The sequence below is a fragment of the Suillus paluster genome, assembly GCF_016628075.1.
Source record: "Suillus paluster strain FC165 chromosome Unknown EDB91scaffold_3, whole genome shotgun sequence".
NCBI lineage: Eukaryota > Fungi > Basidiomycota > Agaricomycetes > Boletales > Suillaceae > Suillus > Suillus paluster.
In genome coordinates this window covers 311418-328370 of record NW_024537563.1, presented here as the reverse complement: position 1 = coordinate 328370, position 16953 = coordinate 311418, and the positions used below count along the sequence as shown (strand labels likewise).

The 16953-nt window shown below is 48.7% G+C and overlaps 9 protein-coding genes across 9 annotated transcripts; 2 read left to right on the top strand and 7 right to left on the bottom strand.

Moving 5' to 3' along the window:
• Positions 1 to 29: 29 nt before the first annotated feature.
• EDB91DRAFT_1098979 (enolase C-terminal domain-like protein) lies at positions 30 to 2594 on the bottom strand. Its single transcript, XM_041317118.1, has 11 exons — positions 2238 to 2594; positions 2128 to 2173; positions 1967 to 2069; positions 1702 to 1817; positions 1455 to 1575; positions 1269 to 1396; positions 1179 to 1213; positions 825 to 1122; positions 547 to 768; positions 420 to 485; positions 30 to 362 (listed from the first exon to the last, which is right to left on the bottom strand). Exons 1-11 carry the CDS (start codon positions 2269 to 2271, stop codon positions 122 to 124), a joined length of 1410 nt encoding a protein of 469 aa, XP_041182963.1. The 5' UTR covers positions 2272 to 2594; the 3' UTR covers positions 30 to 121.
• A 563-nt stretch (positions 2595 to 3157) lies between these two features.
• Positions 3158 to 3981, bottom strand: EDB91DRAFT_409197 (NAC domain-containing protein). Its single transcript, XM_041327160.1, has 2 exons — positions 3727 to 3981; positions 3158 to 3628 (listed from the first exon to the last, which is right to left on the bottom strand). Exons 1-2 carry the CDS (start codon positions 3887 to 3889, stop codon positions 3336 to 3338), a joined length of 456 nt encoding a protein of 151 aa, XP_041182962.1. The 5' UTR covers positions 3890 to 3981; the 3' UTR covers positions 3158 to 3335.
• Positions 3982 to 4198: 217 nt separating this feature from the next.
• On the top strand, positions 4199 to 5318 carry EDB91DRAFT_1098968 (acyl-CoA N-acyltransferase). Its single transcript, XM_041317117.1, has 7 exons — positions 4199 to 4378; positions 4441 to 4470; positions 4531 to 4578; positions 4628 to 4768; positions 4837 to 4926; positions 4982 to 5014; positions 5096 to 5318. Exons 1-7 carry the CDS (start codon positions 4334 to 4336, stop codon positions 5222 to 5224), a joined length of 516 nt encoding a protein of 171 aa, XP_041182961.1. The 5' UTR covers positions 4199 to 4333; the 3' UTR covers positions 5225 to 5318.
• On the bottom strand, positions 5319 to 6415 carry EDB91DRAFT_1098961 (uncharacterized protein). Its single transcript, XM_041317116.1, has 5 exons — positions 6242 to 6415; positions 6110 to 6168; positions 5834 to 6031; positions 5546 to 5659; positions 5319 to 5481 (listed from the first exon to the last, which is right to left on the bottom strand). Exons 1-5 carry the CDS (start codon positions 6273 to 6275, stop codon positions 5452 to 5454), a joined length of 435 nt encoding a protein of 144 aa, XP_041182960.1. The 5' UTR covers positions 6276 to 6415; the 3' UTR covers positions 5319 to 5451.
• Positions 6416 to 6679: 264 nt separating this feature from the next.
• EDB91DRAFT_1030873 (uncharacterized protein) lies at positions 6680 to 7057 on the top strand (the record flags this gene model as incomplete). Its single annotated transcript, XM_041312713.1, has 1 exon — positions 6680 to 7057. A coding segment is annotated over one exon (378 nt), but the record flags the coding sequence as incomplete, so codon positions are not given.
• Positions 7058 to 7398: 341 nt separating this feature from the next.
• EDB91DRAFT_409084 (cytochrome P450) lies at positions 7399 to 9871 on the bottom strand. Its single transcript, XM_041327159.1, has 7 exons — positions 9183 to 9871; positions 9029 to 9127; positions 8871 to 8973; positions 8721 to 8809; positions 8374 to 8667; positions 7880 to 8324; positions 7399 to 7825 (listed from the first exon to the last, which is right to left on the bottom strand). Exons 1-7 carry the CDS (start codon positions 9447 to 9449, stop codon positions 7614 to 7616), a joined length of 1509 nt encoding a protein of 502 aa, XP_041182958.1. The 5' UTR covers positions 9450 to 9871; the 3' UTR covers positions 7399 to 7613.
• Positions 9872 to 10303: 432 nt separating this feature from the next.
• EDB91DRAFT_1011794 (hemolysin-III related-domain-containing protein) lies at positions 10304 to 11579 on the bottom strand (the record flags this gene model as incomplete). The annotated part of the gene is made up of 8 exons (XM_041312428.1): positions 10304 to 10460; positions 10529 to 10736; positions 10804 to 10905; positions 10956 to 10998; positions 11066 to 11259; positions 11310 to 11327; positions 11386 to 11429; positions 11500 to 11579. Coding segments are annotated over 8 exons (846 nt in total), but the record flags the coding sequence as incomplete, so codon positions are not given.
• Positions 11580 to 12373: 794 nt separating this feature from the next.
• Positions 12374 to 14237, bottom strand: EDB91DRAFT_1098946 (CTLH/CRA C-terminal to lish motif domain-containing protein). The gene is made up of 7 exons (XM_041317115.1): positions 14086 to 14237; positions 13844 to 14029; positions 13570 to 13785; positions 13387 to 13509; positions 13143 to 13328; positions 12770 to 13093; positions 12374 to 12691 (listed from the first exon to the last, which is right to left on the bottom strand). The coding sequence occupies exons 1-7, from the start codon at positions 14143 to 14145 to the stop codon at positions 12590 to 12592; spliced, it is 1197 nt and encodes a 398-aa protein (XP_041182956.1). The 5' UTR covers positions 14146 to 14237; the 3' UTR covers positions 12374 to 12589.
• A 519-nt stretch (positions 14238 to 14756) lies between these two features.
• On the bottom strand, positions 14757 to 16842 carry EDB91DRAFT_1098940 (phosphatidylinositol-glycan biosynthesis class S protein-domain-containing protein). Its single transcript, XM_041317114.1, has 7 exons — positions 16435 to 16842; positions 16275 to 16376; positions 16044 to 16220; positions 15808 to 15990; positions 15668 to 15757; positions 15249 to 15619; positions 14757 to 15197 (listed from the first exon to the last, which is right to left on the bottom strand). The coding sequence occupies exons 1-7, from the start codon at positions 16835 to 16837 to the stop codon at positions 14958 to 14960; spliced, it is 1566 nt and encodes a 521-aa protein (XP_041182955.1). The 5' UTR covers positions 16838 to 16842; the 3' UTR covers positions 14757 to 14957.
• Between the last annotated feature and the right edge of the window lie 111 nt (positions 16843 to 16953).

The window sequence follows — 16953 nt, the reverse complement described above, 5'->3', positions numbered from 1 at the left end:
GGTTCTATAAATATGATGCAATCTCTAAGAACAAACCATGACTTGTCTCTTTGATTACTGTCGTATATAGCCTACATACACATATGGTCTGTTTATACAAGAAATCGACCACCTATATCATTCAAGTGCTTAAGACTTTTCCACCCCTTGAACCGACCCAGTAACTCCCGTTCGGCCACTCGAACTCCGCGATACTCTCCTTATACATCTCAATACTATACCCTTCCTTTGGATTACTCGGAATATTGTACCTCCCCCTTTCGTTCATAGTACACCGGTACGGAAAGTGCTCATGCAAGTGGTCTGCAAATTCCAATACATTTCGTTCCATCGTCCCGGAAATGGCGACGTAGTCAATCACGCTTAACCCAGTTCCAGTCAGTCAGGGACGCTACTTCAGCGAAAAGACCGACACTGACCTGAGATGAATGACATATTCGCACAAACCAACACCACCAGCATGTGGACAAACAGGGACGCCAAACCTTCGAACACGGACATTCAGCATGTCGCCCGAATGAAAAAGTGAAGTCTCCTCGTGCTCACTTCGCAGCCATCAACAGCACGCTCAGCACCTCACTGACACCTGCGAGTCTGCAGGAGTCAATCTGACACACATCGATCGCGTCCGCCTGGAACAACTGCTTGAACACCATACGGTTATGTGCATGTTCCCCGGTCGCAACTCCGATCCCGTACGGCTTGAGTGCACGCCTGATCGCAGCATGGCCGAGAGCATCGTCAGGTGCCGTAGGCTCCTCGATGAACCTGATAGCACCCAGGGTCAATTCTGATCACTGGAATATCAAATGAAAAATACAGACCAAGGCTTGATTTCCGCTAATCCTGCCACATACTCAATTGCCTGTGGAACATCCCAAACTTGGTTGGCGTCAATCATCAACACAGCACCCGTCGGACCCGCGTTCTTCCCAGTCAGTTCTGGGCTTGAAGGATCCTTGAATCCAGACGGATAATTTGCGGGGTCGTCGATAATCGAACGGATCATCTTGCCTCTGCGCAAGTCATCCTTTAAGTCAGCTCCTACTTTCATCTTGAAGTGGTTGAACCCGCTTGCGAGGGCCTCCTTAGTGAGACGAGACACTTTCTCATCTGAATATCCTGCAGGGGCGATTCAGATTCAGGAAAGTCAGCAGCATAAATAGGGTCCTCCTCACCAAGCCAGCCCGCTGATGTGATATATGCTGGGTATCTGTAGGGACATTGTAAGACGTGGATGTTTCAGATGTACGTCGACAAAACCTTACCCGACTTCAGTAACAAGAGCTTCCCGTTCACGCTTTCCAGCCTCTTTGGCCTTGAGCATTGCGAGTGCTTCTTCGCGCGTCAGCACGTCTGTGATATAACGGAACGCAGTCGCGTTTACAAGTTCCTCCTGCGTAGATGTTCGTAGTGAACCTCAAAACAACAAGTGCGAAATAAATGTCACAAACAGGAGTCATATCGACAATCAATTTCCAGAGGGGTTTGCCTCTTGTACGAGCAAACATGTCCCACAAGGCGTTATTCACTGCAGCTGTTGCAAGGTGAATCACGCCCTTTTCTGGACCGATCCTTGAAAACAGATTCAAAGTCAGACCACAGATACCAAGGTAACATAAAATAATTCAGTGAGAAGCGACCAGCAAACGATACGTGAAAGTCTAGCATCGATTTAGCAGACAAGGTTCAAACACTCACCACCGCAGCTGAGAGTCGGAGCACATCCAATCCCAAGCTTTGCCCATATTCTCAAAAAGGCTCTCGGGATCCCGTCCGATCAAGCGTCCAGCAACTTCTCGGATGGCATGGCACACCTATCGCGGGAAGCAGGCGATGATCAGCAACATATTTTCAACAGGTAAGAAAAAAATAGAAACAATGCAATGATAAATCAGATGTCTAGTACAGGAATTTGCGGCGAAGATGGATGTACATGTCAAAACGCCGAATCTTTTCCACTCACAATATCAGTACCACGACCAATCGTAAACGTCATTCCATGACCAACAAGTCCGCTATCGGTGTATAGGGTAACATATGCTGAACTATAATCGCAATCTGTATTCCTGAGGCACGTGCGATGTAGAAGAACCTCTGGAATCGAACACAGACTGATCGGCTCACATCGCATCAGTGCCATCACCCGTCAAGGATGTGGGAAATCGAATATCTACATTCACAGCAAAGAAGATGGTCAGCGATAACCCGCGCACAGGGTGAGCAAAGAAACTCACCATGCGTTTCGAAATGTGTGATTCTGGTGGTCATCGTAAGAGAGTTAGTGTTGTTGACTTTGGTTTGAGCGAGAGAAGCAGCGGAAGATGCGCCAGCGTACTCTCACTCTGCTTGTATTTATGGGGCCTTGTGGGTGGGGCTGAGATGTTCTCCCGGTACGAGTGTTGCGCTCGGATGACCAGGTGACGCATAGACACATGCAGGGAAACATCACAAGACAAGAATTAGAAAATTCGTCAATACTTCGGCACTGGGGTTGACTGCTGGCAGCAACCTGAAGTGGCATGTTGCGCCAAAGGCTCATGTCTTGTCGGTCCGTCGGTCCGAACCAACCTGCCAAGTCTTCCAAAACATACATCCCGGACTTTCTCTACAGCACGCACTTTACAGTTCACGGGGCGTATTGTGCCTTGGTAGCGGTATGGCTAGCCAAGCGCTGTATATACGACTCAGCAGGACTCAGCTAAGGCAGTCCAAGGACCGGGCACTAGTACGAACCAGGTCAGCAGTCACGAACGGGAGTCTTCCTCAATATAATTGACTTGAATCCTCATTTTTAGCGATGGGTAAAATCAGCAGTCTACACTGCTGCTTCCAGAGAATATTTGACCTCCCAGGCTTGACGGTAGCCGTCGATTATAATGATCATCACCACAACCGCTGTCAAAGGCACGTATGTAAATCGGATGCCTTTATTTATTGTAGAATGTTTGCGAATGCGGTGGCTGACGTGGACGCGTGACAATACGTCCCAAAAGCATGTACGTCTAACCTCTTTTGCGAACCATGTCTGTCACAGAACCATACCGGTTTACAATGCCAGCATGCAGTATTGTGCGATCACATGAGAGGATAGGAACTACAGAGAACAAGATGAGGTGAAGACATAAAAAGAGCGACGCATGGGGTAAGATCAGTTGAAGGTCTTGTCGATACAATGCGTGAACGGAAACTTATGGTAAGGCAGAGAAGCTAGTAGTTACCCGGATACTTGTCCGTCATTTTATTCCAACTCCCCACTGCCCATTGAATCAACTCTCGACACCGATATGACAAATACTCCCCTCCACGCCACCTACACCACGCAGCCTGCGCACTCAGTTTACGTCCTCGAGGGTGTCTTTCTTCTCCTCGGCGGCAGCCTGTTCACCCTCAACATCAAAGTTCTCGACGAGATCAGGCACGTCATCATCATCATCTTCAGCAGCACCAGCGTTAGGTGGCCTCTGCTGACCCTGCTGAATGGCCTGGTATGATTCCGCAAGTTTGCGGAGCGATGCCAGCGAATCAGGGCCAAGTTGGTTCAAGATTCCAGGGACGAGCTCAGTCAGCTCCTTGACGTGACCTGTTCCATAGATCGCAAACGTGTTGGCGGAGACCGCGGCATGTACTACACAAGGCAAGGAGAAAAATTAACACGAATCTTATCTGACGGAGCGCCGAACGCGAGCTTATCTACTCGCAAGCGACGTAGAAATTCGTACGTACCTTTTGGGGCAGTGAAATGCAGCACGTTTCCATCTTCCCTGAACATATTAACCTCCTCTACACCAGGAATAGGCTGCACATTGAGTTTCTTGAGGGCGCCTTGAAGTTTTTTGTCATCTTGTGCGGCAGAGGGCTTGGTTTTGCGAACAATTTTCCGGCGCATGGTCCCTTTGCCGCCTGGAACGCGTCATCATGTCAGCCTTGAGTACATGTATGTGAAGGAAGGGAGATAATGGAAGCTACGAATTCCGCGGTTTGATGGAAAACACTGACCGATCCTGTTGGCTGAAGCCTGCGCCTGGAGTTTGGCCAATTTTGCTGGATCCATAATGTTTTGCGGCGAGGGATCACGATACCCTTGGTGATGCGACGGTGAAAAGTTGCAGACTAAGGTTTATGGACAAATATGTGTACACAAACGCCAGTACCGCGGCCCTGAATTTTGTACCACAAACCTCGACGTATTTGAGCATGGCGATCAAGCTAAATCTTTCACCCTGACACGCGTTTAGTCCTTCACCAGATAATCGATCAACTACGTATCACTCATCCTTGGACTTAACATCAAGTCCGTCGGAAAACAGTTGGAAGGAACAGATACCCAGAAATGACCCTTATATTTCATATTCGTCCGGCCACCGTAGACGACGTGGTGAGCATCCTTGATGATCGCAAACTTGCGTGGTTACAGAGCTGATAAGATTAATGATTCAGGACGCCATTCTCAAGTTGGTTCAAGATCTTGTAGGTAATCGCCTCGCCTCAAAGATCTTCATGCACTGCAACTTTTCACTATTTATCTAGGCGACTTATGAAAAAGAACCCGAGTCCGCAAGGGCTACCCCTGCTCTGGTGGGGGTCCTTCGAGACATCGCGGAGTCATACTCACATGCCCCCGCAGTTTCGAGAAAACATTTTCGAAAAACAATATGCACACACCCTCCTCGCGTTCGATGGAACGCCCGAGGCACCCGGAGTTGCATTAGGCATGGCACTATATTTCTTTAATTTCTCAACATGGACAGGCAAGCCTGGCCTCTACGTACGTCCAAATTTGATTCACCCAAGCCACACCGCGTCGCTGTCTATTTATTAATACTTCACGTACAGCTTGAGGACTTGTTTGTATCCCCGGATGCAAGAAATAAGGGTGTTGGCAAAGCCCTTTTCGCGGAGCTGGGCAAGGTAGCTCAGGAGAAGGTAACATCACATACTTCTTTCCGAGGACCTTGCTGATGCAGCCTCCGGCCACAAGGACTGCGCACGCCTTGATTGGTCCGTACTCAAGGTAAGCAACTTTTGGCCAATCATGACCTTCGTTGTTCCGCCGGATTAATGTTTTGGTACTTTTGTGTCATATGTCATCCAGTGGAACACTCCATCGATCTCATTTTATGAAAAAACCTTGGAGGCCAAAGCGATGGAGGAATGGTTGGGTATGCGGCTCGAGGAACAGGGGATCGAGAACCTGAAGAAGCTCGCCGTCCACACGGCGTGAATGACATGTAACAGGGTCTTCTGTATCCATGCCAAGCAATGGTATAGGCACCGTTGCGCAATGCGATGTCAGGGTGTCTTTGTATGACGCACGAATTGACGAAAAGACTATTCGATCTCGAGCACAGTTGATCCAATACAAGTGGTAAATGAATGATAGAAATCCGACGGCACAGGCGCACGAGCGTAAGGCCAGGAAATTGAGAGCACGACTTTGCGTGATGTAAGCTACACCCCGTCGTAACTAGCCCCACCGGCCTGACAAGATTAATATATGAGGCCGACGGATATCTCCCGCTCTATATTTTATTAGACCGCTCACCTTCCGCAGCCTCACCACAATCGGATCCTCCTTTAAATCGTCCCTTTCCCGAGCGGCAACTTCGATGGAGTAGACACGCAACACCTGTTTGACATCGGCTGCATGGACGGAGATCTGCGAGACAATACAACAAAGAGTCGTGTCAGACTAAATACTACATCATTATTGTCATCAATCCACCACTGCAAGGCAGTGCAAGCGCAGGCTATCGCCACCGCGCGTGTTTTGAAAAAGAAAGATATTGCCTATACGCCGCAACCCACGTAAAGAAACAGACTAAGAACTGACCTTAGCCTTTCGCATCACTTTGCACCCAGGACCGATCCACACCACTAGAATGAATTTCTCCCGTTGAGATTCTTTATCATTGGAGAAGCTGACGCGAACGTATGCGTAAGACGCTTTGGAATCGCCAAGTGCATCGCGTAACTCTTCCAGGCCACCCGTTCCGGTCTGTGTGACTGTTAGCTTGTCAGAGCGGTCAGACTAAGCGTGTGATCGTCGTTTGACAAGGACCTAGACGCATCAAGGTAACCAGACCCGTTTGGAAACATAAATCCCGACCTCATAGTCTAGCAAAAGCCAGTTAGTCTCGGACTTGTCGGAACGAACATCCAGGTAAGCTGTAAGAATCAGCACCACGCTGCTGGTTAACCCAATTTCACTAAGCGATGCGTTGTAACTTCGCAGACTAACCTTCATCGATTTTAGGATCGGAAAGGTCGGCCATCGGGTATAATCAGGCGGGATAAATCGCTTTGTACAAGGAAGAAGGGGAAGAGAATAGGTCAATACGATAAGCTGGGAACTGAAGACAATAGCTTCCTTCGTAGGAGATGCTTGAAAGTCGAAGCACTCACGAAACTGCTCGGCAATTACCGTGACAAGATCATACACGAAATTTCTCGGCATGACTGAAGTTTGCACAACCTTGTACATTTGCACTGTGCAGTTCAGGTAATCATGCGGGCCATCCAGTTTACAATGAGGTTTAACTATCCTCAGTTAACGTCACTACTTCGTACACCTTCACAGTGCCATTCGCATTCTTTGCTTCACAAAATCTCTCTCTATAGATACTACTCCATTACCAATGAGCCAAAGAAAAGGGATTGGAGACTGGCTGGACACCCTACGCCTCTATCCTTAGCAGAAGATGCAGAGGGCGAAACCTTAGACTTGAGCGAAGATGAACCACCCCCGAGGCGACGGAAACGCGCGCCGGTGGAAGACACACCAGAGGAGTGGAAGCGCCACCGTCTCGCCATCAAAGAGGCTTTTCCTCAGGGGTGGTCTCCTCCACGTAAATTATCTCGTGAAGCCATGGATGGTCTCCGTGCCATGCATATCTATGACAGGCGTACATTTTCGACGCCGGTGCTTGCAGAGAAGTTCAAGATTAGCCCTGAGGCTGTCCGCCGCATCTTACGCAGCAAGTGGGAGCCGTCGAGGGAGCAACGAGCGAGATTTACAGACCGGGAGCGACGGTCGAGAGAGGAACGGAAGATGCAAAGTAGACTTGAAGAGAAGAAACAGAACATGGAGCTGTTTTCCGAGGATGCGAAGCAAGAGAAACCTAATCGGAGAGAAGAGCAGCCTAAAGGGATTAATTCGAAGGACAGGTTATACTTTGGTTGACAAAATGACTGGGATCGACGGATTGGCATTGCTCATGTAGACGCCTCGTTCATCACAAACGATCGGAGGGCCATGCAAAAGGTCCGATGTATATAGCTCAAACTTTACAAACAGGAGGCATCGTCACGTAGCGCTACATGGGAATTGTCATACAGGCATATTACTTCTATCTAACCTAGATTAATATGTACGTCCTAGATATCTAGCAAACGAGAGGTCGGGGAAGGGAGCGACGACGGGTAGCGAGGTACGTTCTGGGCATAGTTTCGGAACCGGTCCAGTTTTGAAATGAAGTATAAGGTAAAATAAATGATGTGTCCAATGGGTTTGTGACGAGCCTGTGTGTAATGAAGTTCGAAAAAGGATGAAGACGATCCAAAGTTTATTGCAGGGTAAGAAGCATTATCCAATAAGTCAAGTCCAGCTTGCGTCACAATGAAAGCACGGATCTCTCGTGTTTGAGGTAACACGAACCTTGTTCCGGTCTGCAGAGTAGGATATCGTTCCAGTTGGGTAGGGGGGGTGCGTCGAGTTGCTCGCCTTTCTTGTTGACAAGGGAGTACCGGAAGCCTAGTAGCATCATAGAAGTGACAAGCTTGAGCTCAAGTCGGGCTAAGCGCTGGCCAAGACAGTGCGTTTTGCCTGTTACCGGAAATTAGGTTTGCCAACAGGCACGCGAAACACAACGTGGCTTACCTCCCCCCCATCCCACGTAACCGAACGGAACCGTCGTCTCCTCACGGTTAGGATCAAACTTCCACGGATCAGGGTAGAGCTCCGGATTCAGATGGACGTCCGAGAAAGGATATACTACATATGCCCCTGATGGGATAGTCTTTCCGTCAATCGTCACGTCAGGTCCAAGATTGCGGCGCATAGCAGTATGTGGCTGCGCAATCCTGAGGGTCTCGCGAATGAGAGAATCAAGAACGGGTGTCTCGGATTCCCAAGCCTCAAGTGGAATGGACGAGAGTTGTTGGGACAATGAGTGGGAGACGGTCGAAGAAGCGTAGTTGGCCAGGAGTTGTTCCACTTCGATGATTACTTCATCCTTCGACTCATGGTCACCAAGGTAGGTGATGAGCCACGAAGCTGTTGTCCCAGTCGCTCTCGCGCCAGCGACCAGCAGACCCAAAATGAACTGTTAAAACGTCAGAGGTTGGAATGCCAAGCTCGACGGAAAGACTTACACCAACAATGACAAGCCTTTCGTCTTGTTCGTCGAGGAGCATCTGCAGGGTGTCGGGTTTAGATGTTCCACTACGCTCCCGTTCATCAATGGCTCGGACAAGAATGTCGTAGATTTTTTTGGTGGCCCACAGCTTCTTAAGCATGCTGGGCCCGGGTAGCCATGGGAGTAAGACAGTCGCGGGCGTTGTTCCACTGTCCAAGGTGTCGTAGAGTTCCTTGAGATGCGCAACTTGGGCAGGATCATCCGCTAACTCCTCACAGGAGAGCGATCGCACAGTGGTTTGGAATAAAAGCTGTAGTGTACATGGTCAGGAGTCGAACGAGCCTAACAAATCCAAAAACCAACTTCGTAAATTTTTGTAAATGGGTCAAATGTTCCTGATGGCCCCCACGTTTCCATTACCCTTCGGCAATCCTCCAAGATGGGGGGAATGACTAGTGATGATCATAAAATGAGAACGGAATAGAAATAAATGAATAGATTAATACGACATACGTCGACTAAGGTGCTCATTTCGCTGGACGGAGGAGAGACGTTTATGAATTTGTGCGATGCGCTTGGTTTGAAGATTGGAGGTCACCCCTTTAACGACTGGGATCTAAATGGCGTCAGGAATGGCGCACAGGTAATCAGTTGCAAAAGGAGGTACTGACAGCTCCGGAAAGCATTTTGAAGCCTTCAGTGAGGTCGAAGTGCTTGTTGGCGAAGAACGATTTCCGGGCTGACTCTCCAGAAACAACGATGACAGTCTCCTGTGGTTATCATGATGAACGTCACTGGAGAAAGATTCGCGATCATAATGCTTACTCGGAGCATGTTGAACTGGAAGAGAGTTTGACCAGTTCTGCGGAAACCATCGTTCAGAAACTCGAAGCGTCGGCGGAAGAATGGGGCGATGGCGAGGAGATGAGAGCCGGGGAGAAATACTGGGGCACCGTCAACGGCACCATCTTTTTGAGAGCCAAGACCGAAGACAAGAAGAATAAAAAGAACAAGTGAAGCGAGAGCCACTTGGGCCTTCAGGCTGGAAAGAAGAAAAGCGTCGGCAGCGGATTGTAGGCCGACCGTATACATGATACAAGCTGTCAGACGCGGAAGATAAAACTTGAGAACGGCAACGAAACCGAGCGTGATGGCGCGACTTTATATGCCACCTCAAGTCCCTGGATCATCTCCTGTATGCGAGACGCCAACATGCAGCTTCGCCATGCACATGAGTGCCTTTCGGTGATCGCGATCGACAACGAGATCTTGGAATAGCACAGTGAGAAGAATGGCTTCGGTTCCGCACTCAGGATGCGGTTAATACGTAATCGTCTCGTGGCCAAACCTTGCGTGTGTACGTCTGCGCGGTTTGTCGGACGATGACGACTCCGCTCTGCAGTGTAACCTAACGTACTTTTCGTTGTACGTCCATTATAGTGTATTTCCTTAACCTTCATTGGCCGCTAGAGATACTGCACCCGGCCCTGCATCGCAGCACTCTTCAATACCTAAAAAATAAAGCTCGGCCAAGCCTCGAGGTCTTGGTGTGGCAAGCATCTTTGCATATACTTGTCATCATCCGTCGGACGCCGGTGGACTAGAGTCCCGATCCCCATTCACAACGAACTCTATCTGTCGTCACCTTTGTAAAAACACATCCCGAGGACTCCCGCATCCAGTGCACGGTCATCGAAGGCATACAATCAAAACCATTTAACTTGTCAATTGAAATAACAATGACCAAACTTCCATTAGGCTTACGGATACACCCTGCAACGTGGACTTTGTCTCCGTGCCACTTAATGAGTCCGCCGGAAGCGTGAGTCTGCTGTGCAGGCAAAGACCGCCACTGGGGCATGTTCCGACAAAATCTTTCCCAGGCTGTCCCAACCACAGCGCAACGCCCCATGATGCAGCGACGTAACACCAGTATGTCACAATTTGCATCCGTCCAAACCAGAATGCCAATGATCGAAGGCAGTCAATACACACATCCAGTGGGCCAGAGCGGCCAGGACCACACAGAAGTGAAATATCTGATGCGATGCGAAGAGCAAGTCGAATCTCCCAGGAGCCAGGCGCTCCGGTATGCGATTAGCGCTGCGCGGGGATGAATCATGCAGACGTCAGGCAAATGTATGGAGGGCGGGAAATTAAGCACTACGCACTAAATCAACGCGCCCATGATGTATAGTCCGCCTGATGTGAGTAGCCATCCAAAACCCATCTCGGAAAATAGCTTGGATGTTCCATGCGATACCAATAAATGAGCCACCGGTACCACAGCAGACAATCCAAGACCAATGAAAACCCCGGTACGTGCACCTCGATGTGTTGGTTTTGCATATTCAGGGTTGAGAACGATATACGCCGCCCCTTAAAACGTGTATTGGTGAATGACGTGCGGCTTTCAAATGGACCGAGATCAATGGACAACACCGACCTGCGCCCACTAGAACGATGAAGCATAGATAACAGACTTGCAAGGCTGATTCGCAGTAAAACCCGTAGTAGATGCATGGTACAAAAGATCCGACGGTGAGGACTACAGAAAAATTGATCGAAATGAGATAGAGGTGGTATGCCTTCACTTACTGACGATCCCCGAATAATCCAGGGCATGACACTGGGTCGACACCTGTGATTGGTTTCAAATCATGATCAACAGAAGGTCAGATAGAGTCACAGCTTTGAGCAGGGCTGACCTGCGCCGAATGGCAAGTGGCAGTATGGAACATAGCACTTGCGGTGAGGCAGAACACTGCAGAGATTAAAAATACAGCGAAGACGGAAGTATCCAGCCAAGTGGTATCGCTATACGCCAAGATATATTGCTGACGAAATGTCACCAGAATCCACAGGAAAAGCACAGCGCCAGCCAAATGGCTGAGGACATTGACTGGAAACTGCAGTGAATCGTGGTTACCACATGAGAGAAAAGAAACTTACCAGTTTCGTTATGGGGATCTGTTCGGACCAATATCGATCAATGGCATAAAACGTTAGGCAACTCGGATGTCCTCACAACTGTAGATAGACGCAATGCAGCCTGGCCAGCAGTTCTGGACTCTAATAGCACAGCAATCAGTCATCCGCTTTGTAGCAAGGAAACTTGCACCTCCGATGTGCCCGGTCTTACCGTCTGTATCCCGTTAAAATGTACTCGTTATCCCTCTGCCACTCTGGTATTTCGTGCCACGAAAGTGTCATTCGTTGCTTGTCAGGCCCAGTGTGCAAAAGTGGGTGTCCAGTTCCATTCTGGTCGCCGAGGTCGCGCTTGCGTGCCCTGAGCTCGGACATACGGTATGGCCACCACTTCAAGTACCGAGACTGAGAGTACAGTCAGTGTAGGCTTTCCAGAGGGGTGCCTGCAGCAAGTCAAACGAATTGCAAGACACAATGTCAGGCACACATGTGAAATCAACTCAACTCCGATTTATGCTCGCCAGTCACAAAATTAAATTTGATGGCACGTGGAGCACAAAGAACAACTTATTTATATCCTTCACGGCGTTTAAAGATTTTGCTTGTGAACAATCCATAGAAAACCAAGGATGGCACCGATATAAGTTTCAACTTCGGTAGTCGAATGCCACTCTACACGCTGTAGCATTATTGCTCATTATTGGATACTGAATCCTGATACTTCGCCGGGTGTGACCGTCAACGCCATCTCCGAATTTCGAATCCATCATGATCACCATGGGATCCCTTGGAAACGATGGCTGTTTCTTCAAGCTTCACCGTTCAGCCTCTGCGACACTCCGTGTACCACACTCACCATACATACGGCAGGGATCCATCGAGATAAATTTACCGCGCATGATGTTGTCCAAGTCCTTCTCGTCACCCCAGCGCTCCGTAAGGTCGCAGAAACTTGTTACTGTCAGTACCTGTTTATTACACATGTCATGACGGAAGATATTTAACCTTGTTCAGCCGTGGGCAATTGTCGACGATCAACCAGCAAGAAGGGGAACGACCACTCAATTGCCACTCACCAAAAAGTGCTCACTCACGAATACAGTCGATTCCGGCTGGGGCAGGGACAAAAGGGACAAAGATTCTTAACAGACACCTTCCTGTCCTTTGTCGAGTCGGAAATACATTGTATGCTTTGTGAATGTTATTACACGATGATGAAAAAATGGGCGTAGGTTCATTACAGTGAGAATTGAAGTAAACTGCTGAGGCGACGAGTCCGGCATTCCACACCTCGAAGTAAATAGCTAGGAGATGAATACTTTCTTGAGTGCGCTGAACTCGCACTTCTGGTCACTCAGTGGACAAGTGACCATGCCATTGTGTTTGGCAGCCATATCTTCCAGCGCCTGACGGAAGAATGTGAGTATGAGTTGTCCACATAGAGAGGTTGGTGAAAGGTCAAATTTCGAGAGTGAAAGACATACCTCTCTGGAGTAAACCTGACCACTGGGAAACGCCATGGGCATGTTATCCTCGTCCATGATATTACCACTAATTCGACAAACAATAGTGGAGTTGGCGTGGTGGCTGAACGGAACTTCTTCAGCCAGTGTGTTTATACTGGGGTCGCATACCGGGCAGTCCACATTGTGGGATAGCTGGTCATTGCAGGAAGGAAGCTTCAGTGAAGCGAGACCAGAATAGAGAGCAAGATTAAGAAGGGGTTCAGTGGGTAAAGAGTTGAGATTGTAAATCGCAAGCCGAAATGCTTGGATAAGATTAAGCCAACGGGAATTGTCATACAGTCTCTGCAAGGTCCGATGAGATGCAGACGCGGGTGGAGAAACGTGATCTTACGCGGTACGGACCACACATCGTAGAAGGTTTTATTGCAAGTAGCGTGGCAGCCTGCATAATCTGGTTGATATGTGTTTCTTGCCATGACACGAGATGCTTTCTCGAGTAAGCCATGGCCTCCTGCTTCTTCTGAACACGCGCCAACTCGATGTACTCTTGTAAGCGAAGTTCAAATTCAAGTGTGCTCTGCGGAAGAATGAAAATGTCTTCATAGAAATGATTCTCTCGCAGCATTCAGTCTCACCTTAATTTTCCGCAACGCCGTCTTGTTCTCGCTACACCATGCCAGTGCTTCAGTGCAACTGTGCTGGGAAAGTGCGAATTCAATTCTTCGGATATCTGTGAACAGATCAATGTCCACAAGGGTCTAGTTTAAGCGGTATGTGCCATGAGTTGATATGAATGAACACTTTGCGGAACTACAAACCTCTATGTTCCTGTCTTGTGCCAGCTTTCGTGCCGTATTTTCCCGTCCAGACCGAAGGGCCCAGTCAACAAGCCATCTGTCAAGCCGCGTGTCTGCCCACCGCGAAAAATCGAGGCTATTGGTGGTTTGCAGGGTCTCTACCGCCGTGATATGCTGCAGCCTCTCCCGAGTGACATCAAGGGTAGGTTTTCCAGCGGTATCCTGCAGTTCAGAAAGCTGTGGATAATCCCACTGATGTAAAATGAGATCTGTGCTAGCAAATAATTCCGCGTACCTTGCGCTTGAGGTTCTCCACCCGACCTATCATCCCATCTACACTCTTGGCGGCTTCCTCGAGGTTGACCTCGCGGCTCTTGGATCGTTTTAGTAAGTCATTCGAGGAAGTCTGGACATTTCCGAGCTCGCGCTCTATGTTCCGTTGTGTTGCACGGAATACCTTCCGATAGTTTTCATAAGGGACCTGGCGACGTGGGATTGTAGTGAGGTCATGGAGAACTAGTAGGTGTCGCTGCGTACCCGTGCAAAAGGTTGCTCGAATAACAATAGACCCTCAGAATTGAGTTTCGTTGAGCTCATATCAATAGTATAAGACCTTGTCTTTGATACCTTAGCTTGTCGGGGCTGGCGTTGGTGGAAATGACTATCGAAGTGTGCTGTCGAGTATTATTACTTCCACGTGACTTCAAAGGGAGTAATATTAATAATAATAAGTATCACAAGTACTTGGTACTTAGGGAATGACCAGTATGACGCAGTGTACGATCAGAAGGGAGCTGAAGTTTGAAGCCTTGAATTCTGGAAGTGGAACTGCCTCTATTCAGAGGAAGGCGAGGCTGGTCTTAGGCCTGGGGGGGCTATGAACAGAATTCGCTGCATGCGCAAACTCACTTTCCTGGGCATTCCGGCATCCCGGGGCAATGAAGCAGCTGGCGAACGCGGTAAGAGAGCAGCACACGGAGAACTTAACAGAGTCCCAGCACTCATTACCCAAATCGCCACGCGAGCCCCTGTCATCATCACGTAGCATGAGTGGAGTACCCGCAAAATAGCAATTCTACTTTCGTATTTAGAGAGGGGAACCAAGGGGATGCCGTCGAGCCTCCTGCGACGGGAAATATCTGTCATGTACACATCTCCGCGCTACCAAAGGGGACACTGCGCTCGATTTTTTTGAGCATGGACAACGTCGCTCAATCACCGCTACTCAGTACTCAGTGACTGCAGTGTTGCCTGTAGTTCGAGTTATACTTCGTGTGTTTGTAATCTATATATTCTATACCACTGACGGCTACCATACACCGCCGTAGGATTATACTACATTATTTTCTAGCGTAGGCAAAAGCCTAGCGGACGAACAAGCTATCGCACAAAAGGCGTAATCAGCACCCTCATCGCCTTCCACCATCCTGTGAGCCCCGTTTCCATGCCATAAAATCTCGAATTAAGGCCGCTACAAGAGGCACCGATATAGATGCGAATAGTGGCGTGTACACTGCATACTTGTGCTCGGCAGGAAAATACAGCAATGCCAGCATCCCAGGATTAAAGAAAGCGCGCGACGCCACAGATAATGCCTTACTGGACCACCGCAGAGCAAGCGCCGGCGAGGTCGCGGCGGTGCGATAGGCCTGCATTTTTTGAGCAGTCTTCATTAATAGGACATTAAATGCAGAACGCACCTCATGGAGCGATTCAAGGGCATCCAGGACATCGTCTCGTACCACTTGCCCAACAGGCATGTTATTGATCTGATCCACGAGCTTCACAATGCTGTGTAATGTGTCCTGACTGCCTTGCACGTTCTGTAATGCACGACGCCGGAGCAGGGCATCTAACTGCCAGTCAGATAGAATGGTGCTTTCTCCCACGCCCAAGCCGAGAGGAACGGGTGGAACGCCTAAAAGAGCAGCGAGCTGGGTGGCAAAATTACGGAAAACTGGTTTTAGATCGTTATATGAAAGATGCAACGACGAGGAATCGAGTTCATCGTCGAGGACGAAAATGCTTCCCCATTGTGGCAGAAGGAAGGAGCTCTGATTTGTCGGACGGCCTATCGATAAGTTAGACACGACTACAAGTAGATATACGTCACATTAACCTTCATTGTCAATAATCTTCAAGGGTGAGTGGATCTCTGAAGGAACGAATAGAACAAAGTGGAGAACAGGATCATTTGAGACGCTGGATGCTACGATAGCTGGTCAGGTGTTAAACTGTTAAGCACAACGCAGTACTGACAGAGTGTCCATTCAGCAGAGTTGATGAATACTGTTAAGTCTTCTTGAGTCAGCCCTGATGCTTCAGTGTCACCAAGGGCGAGGCGTTTTGGCTCAAAGGCTAATGGAGCATGATACTGGACTTGGCTTTCAACTGTGAAATTGTGCAAAGCAGAGAGTCGGGACATGAGTGGAAATATGAATTCTGATAAAGTGTCTTTAGAGTTGGTCTCGAGATACAGGGGCTATGTGAATTACCCGCGAAAGCAGCTTGTACGTCCCATGTCTCAACAAATCGATTAGGGGTTGCGTCTTCGTTCAGCAGTGTAAAAGAGAGACGGTAGTGATCTGAGTATTGAACGACGCGCTGCGAATGTGAAGTGCTCGACTCTGGGGGAGCGATGAGGTCGGACAATATAGAGCTTAATCTTGATGCTGGCATGAGAGCGCTCGAATGCGTTTCAAAATACTGCACTTTACTTGACTCACCTGACTGCGCCTCAGTCTTGCTCACCCGCAAGCGTCTTGAATGGGCAATTGAGGTCTGTTCACCAAGAGAAACTGTATATGGGCTAGATGCATTATTGCTAACTACAGTAACACGTCAAGATGTCCTGTCCACTGACACAATTTTTGCGAGCGCACACACCTTCATCATTTTTGTCTTGTAGATGTAGGTCGACGCCTCTCCACCTTCCAGGTTCATTCGTGGCAAAATTATGAAGTAATGTTCGGACTTGAGAGATTAGGCTGGGATTTTGATGGTTGATCGACGCATCAAAATGAACAACGACAGGGAAGACGATGTTATTCTGGACTTGGGATCGTACTTGACTAGTTGGAAGTGCAAGTCTCTCGATACTCGTCAAGTGCCACCAGAATGGGAAAGCGAGAATAATGACTGCCCAGTATGAGGCCAGGACTGCTCTGCGGATCCAATCTCGTTCGAAGCTAAGTTTTCGAGGATCCTTGAAGCCAGAACTTGCGAATGCAGCAGAGTTCATCACAGTAGAGTTCAGCAGTCGCCCAGTAATACTTGCAATAACAAGCATCGACCCGCAGATGGGGGGTCGGAGTTTCAATCCCTTCTTTCTAGAGATCACTCATCTACCTCAAGCGTTTACTTCGACCTGAGCGTCTTCGCTCGCAACTGCATTAAAGTTCAACA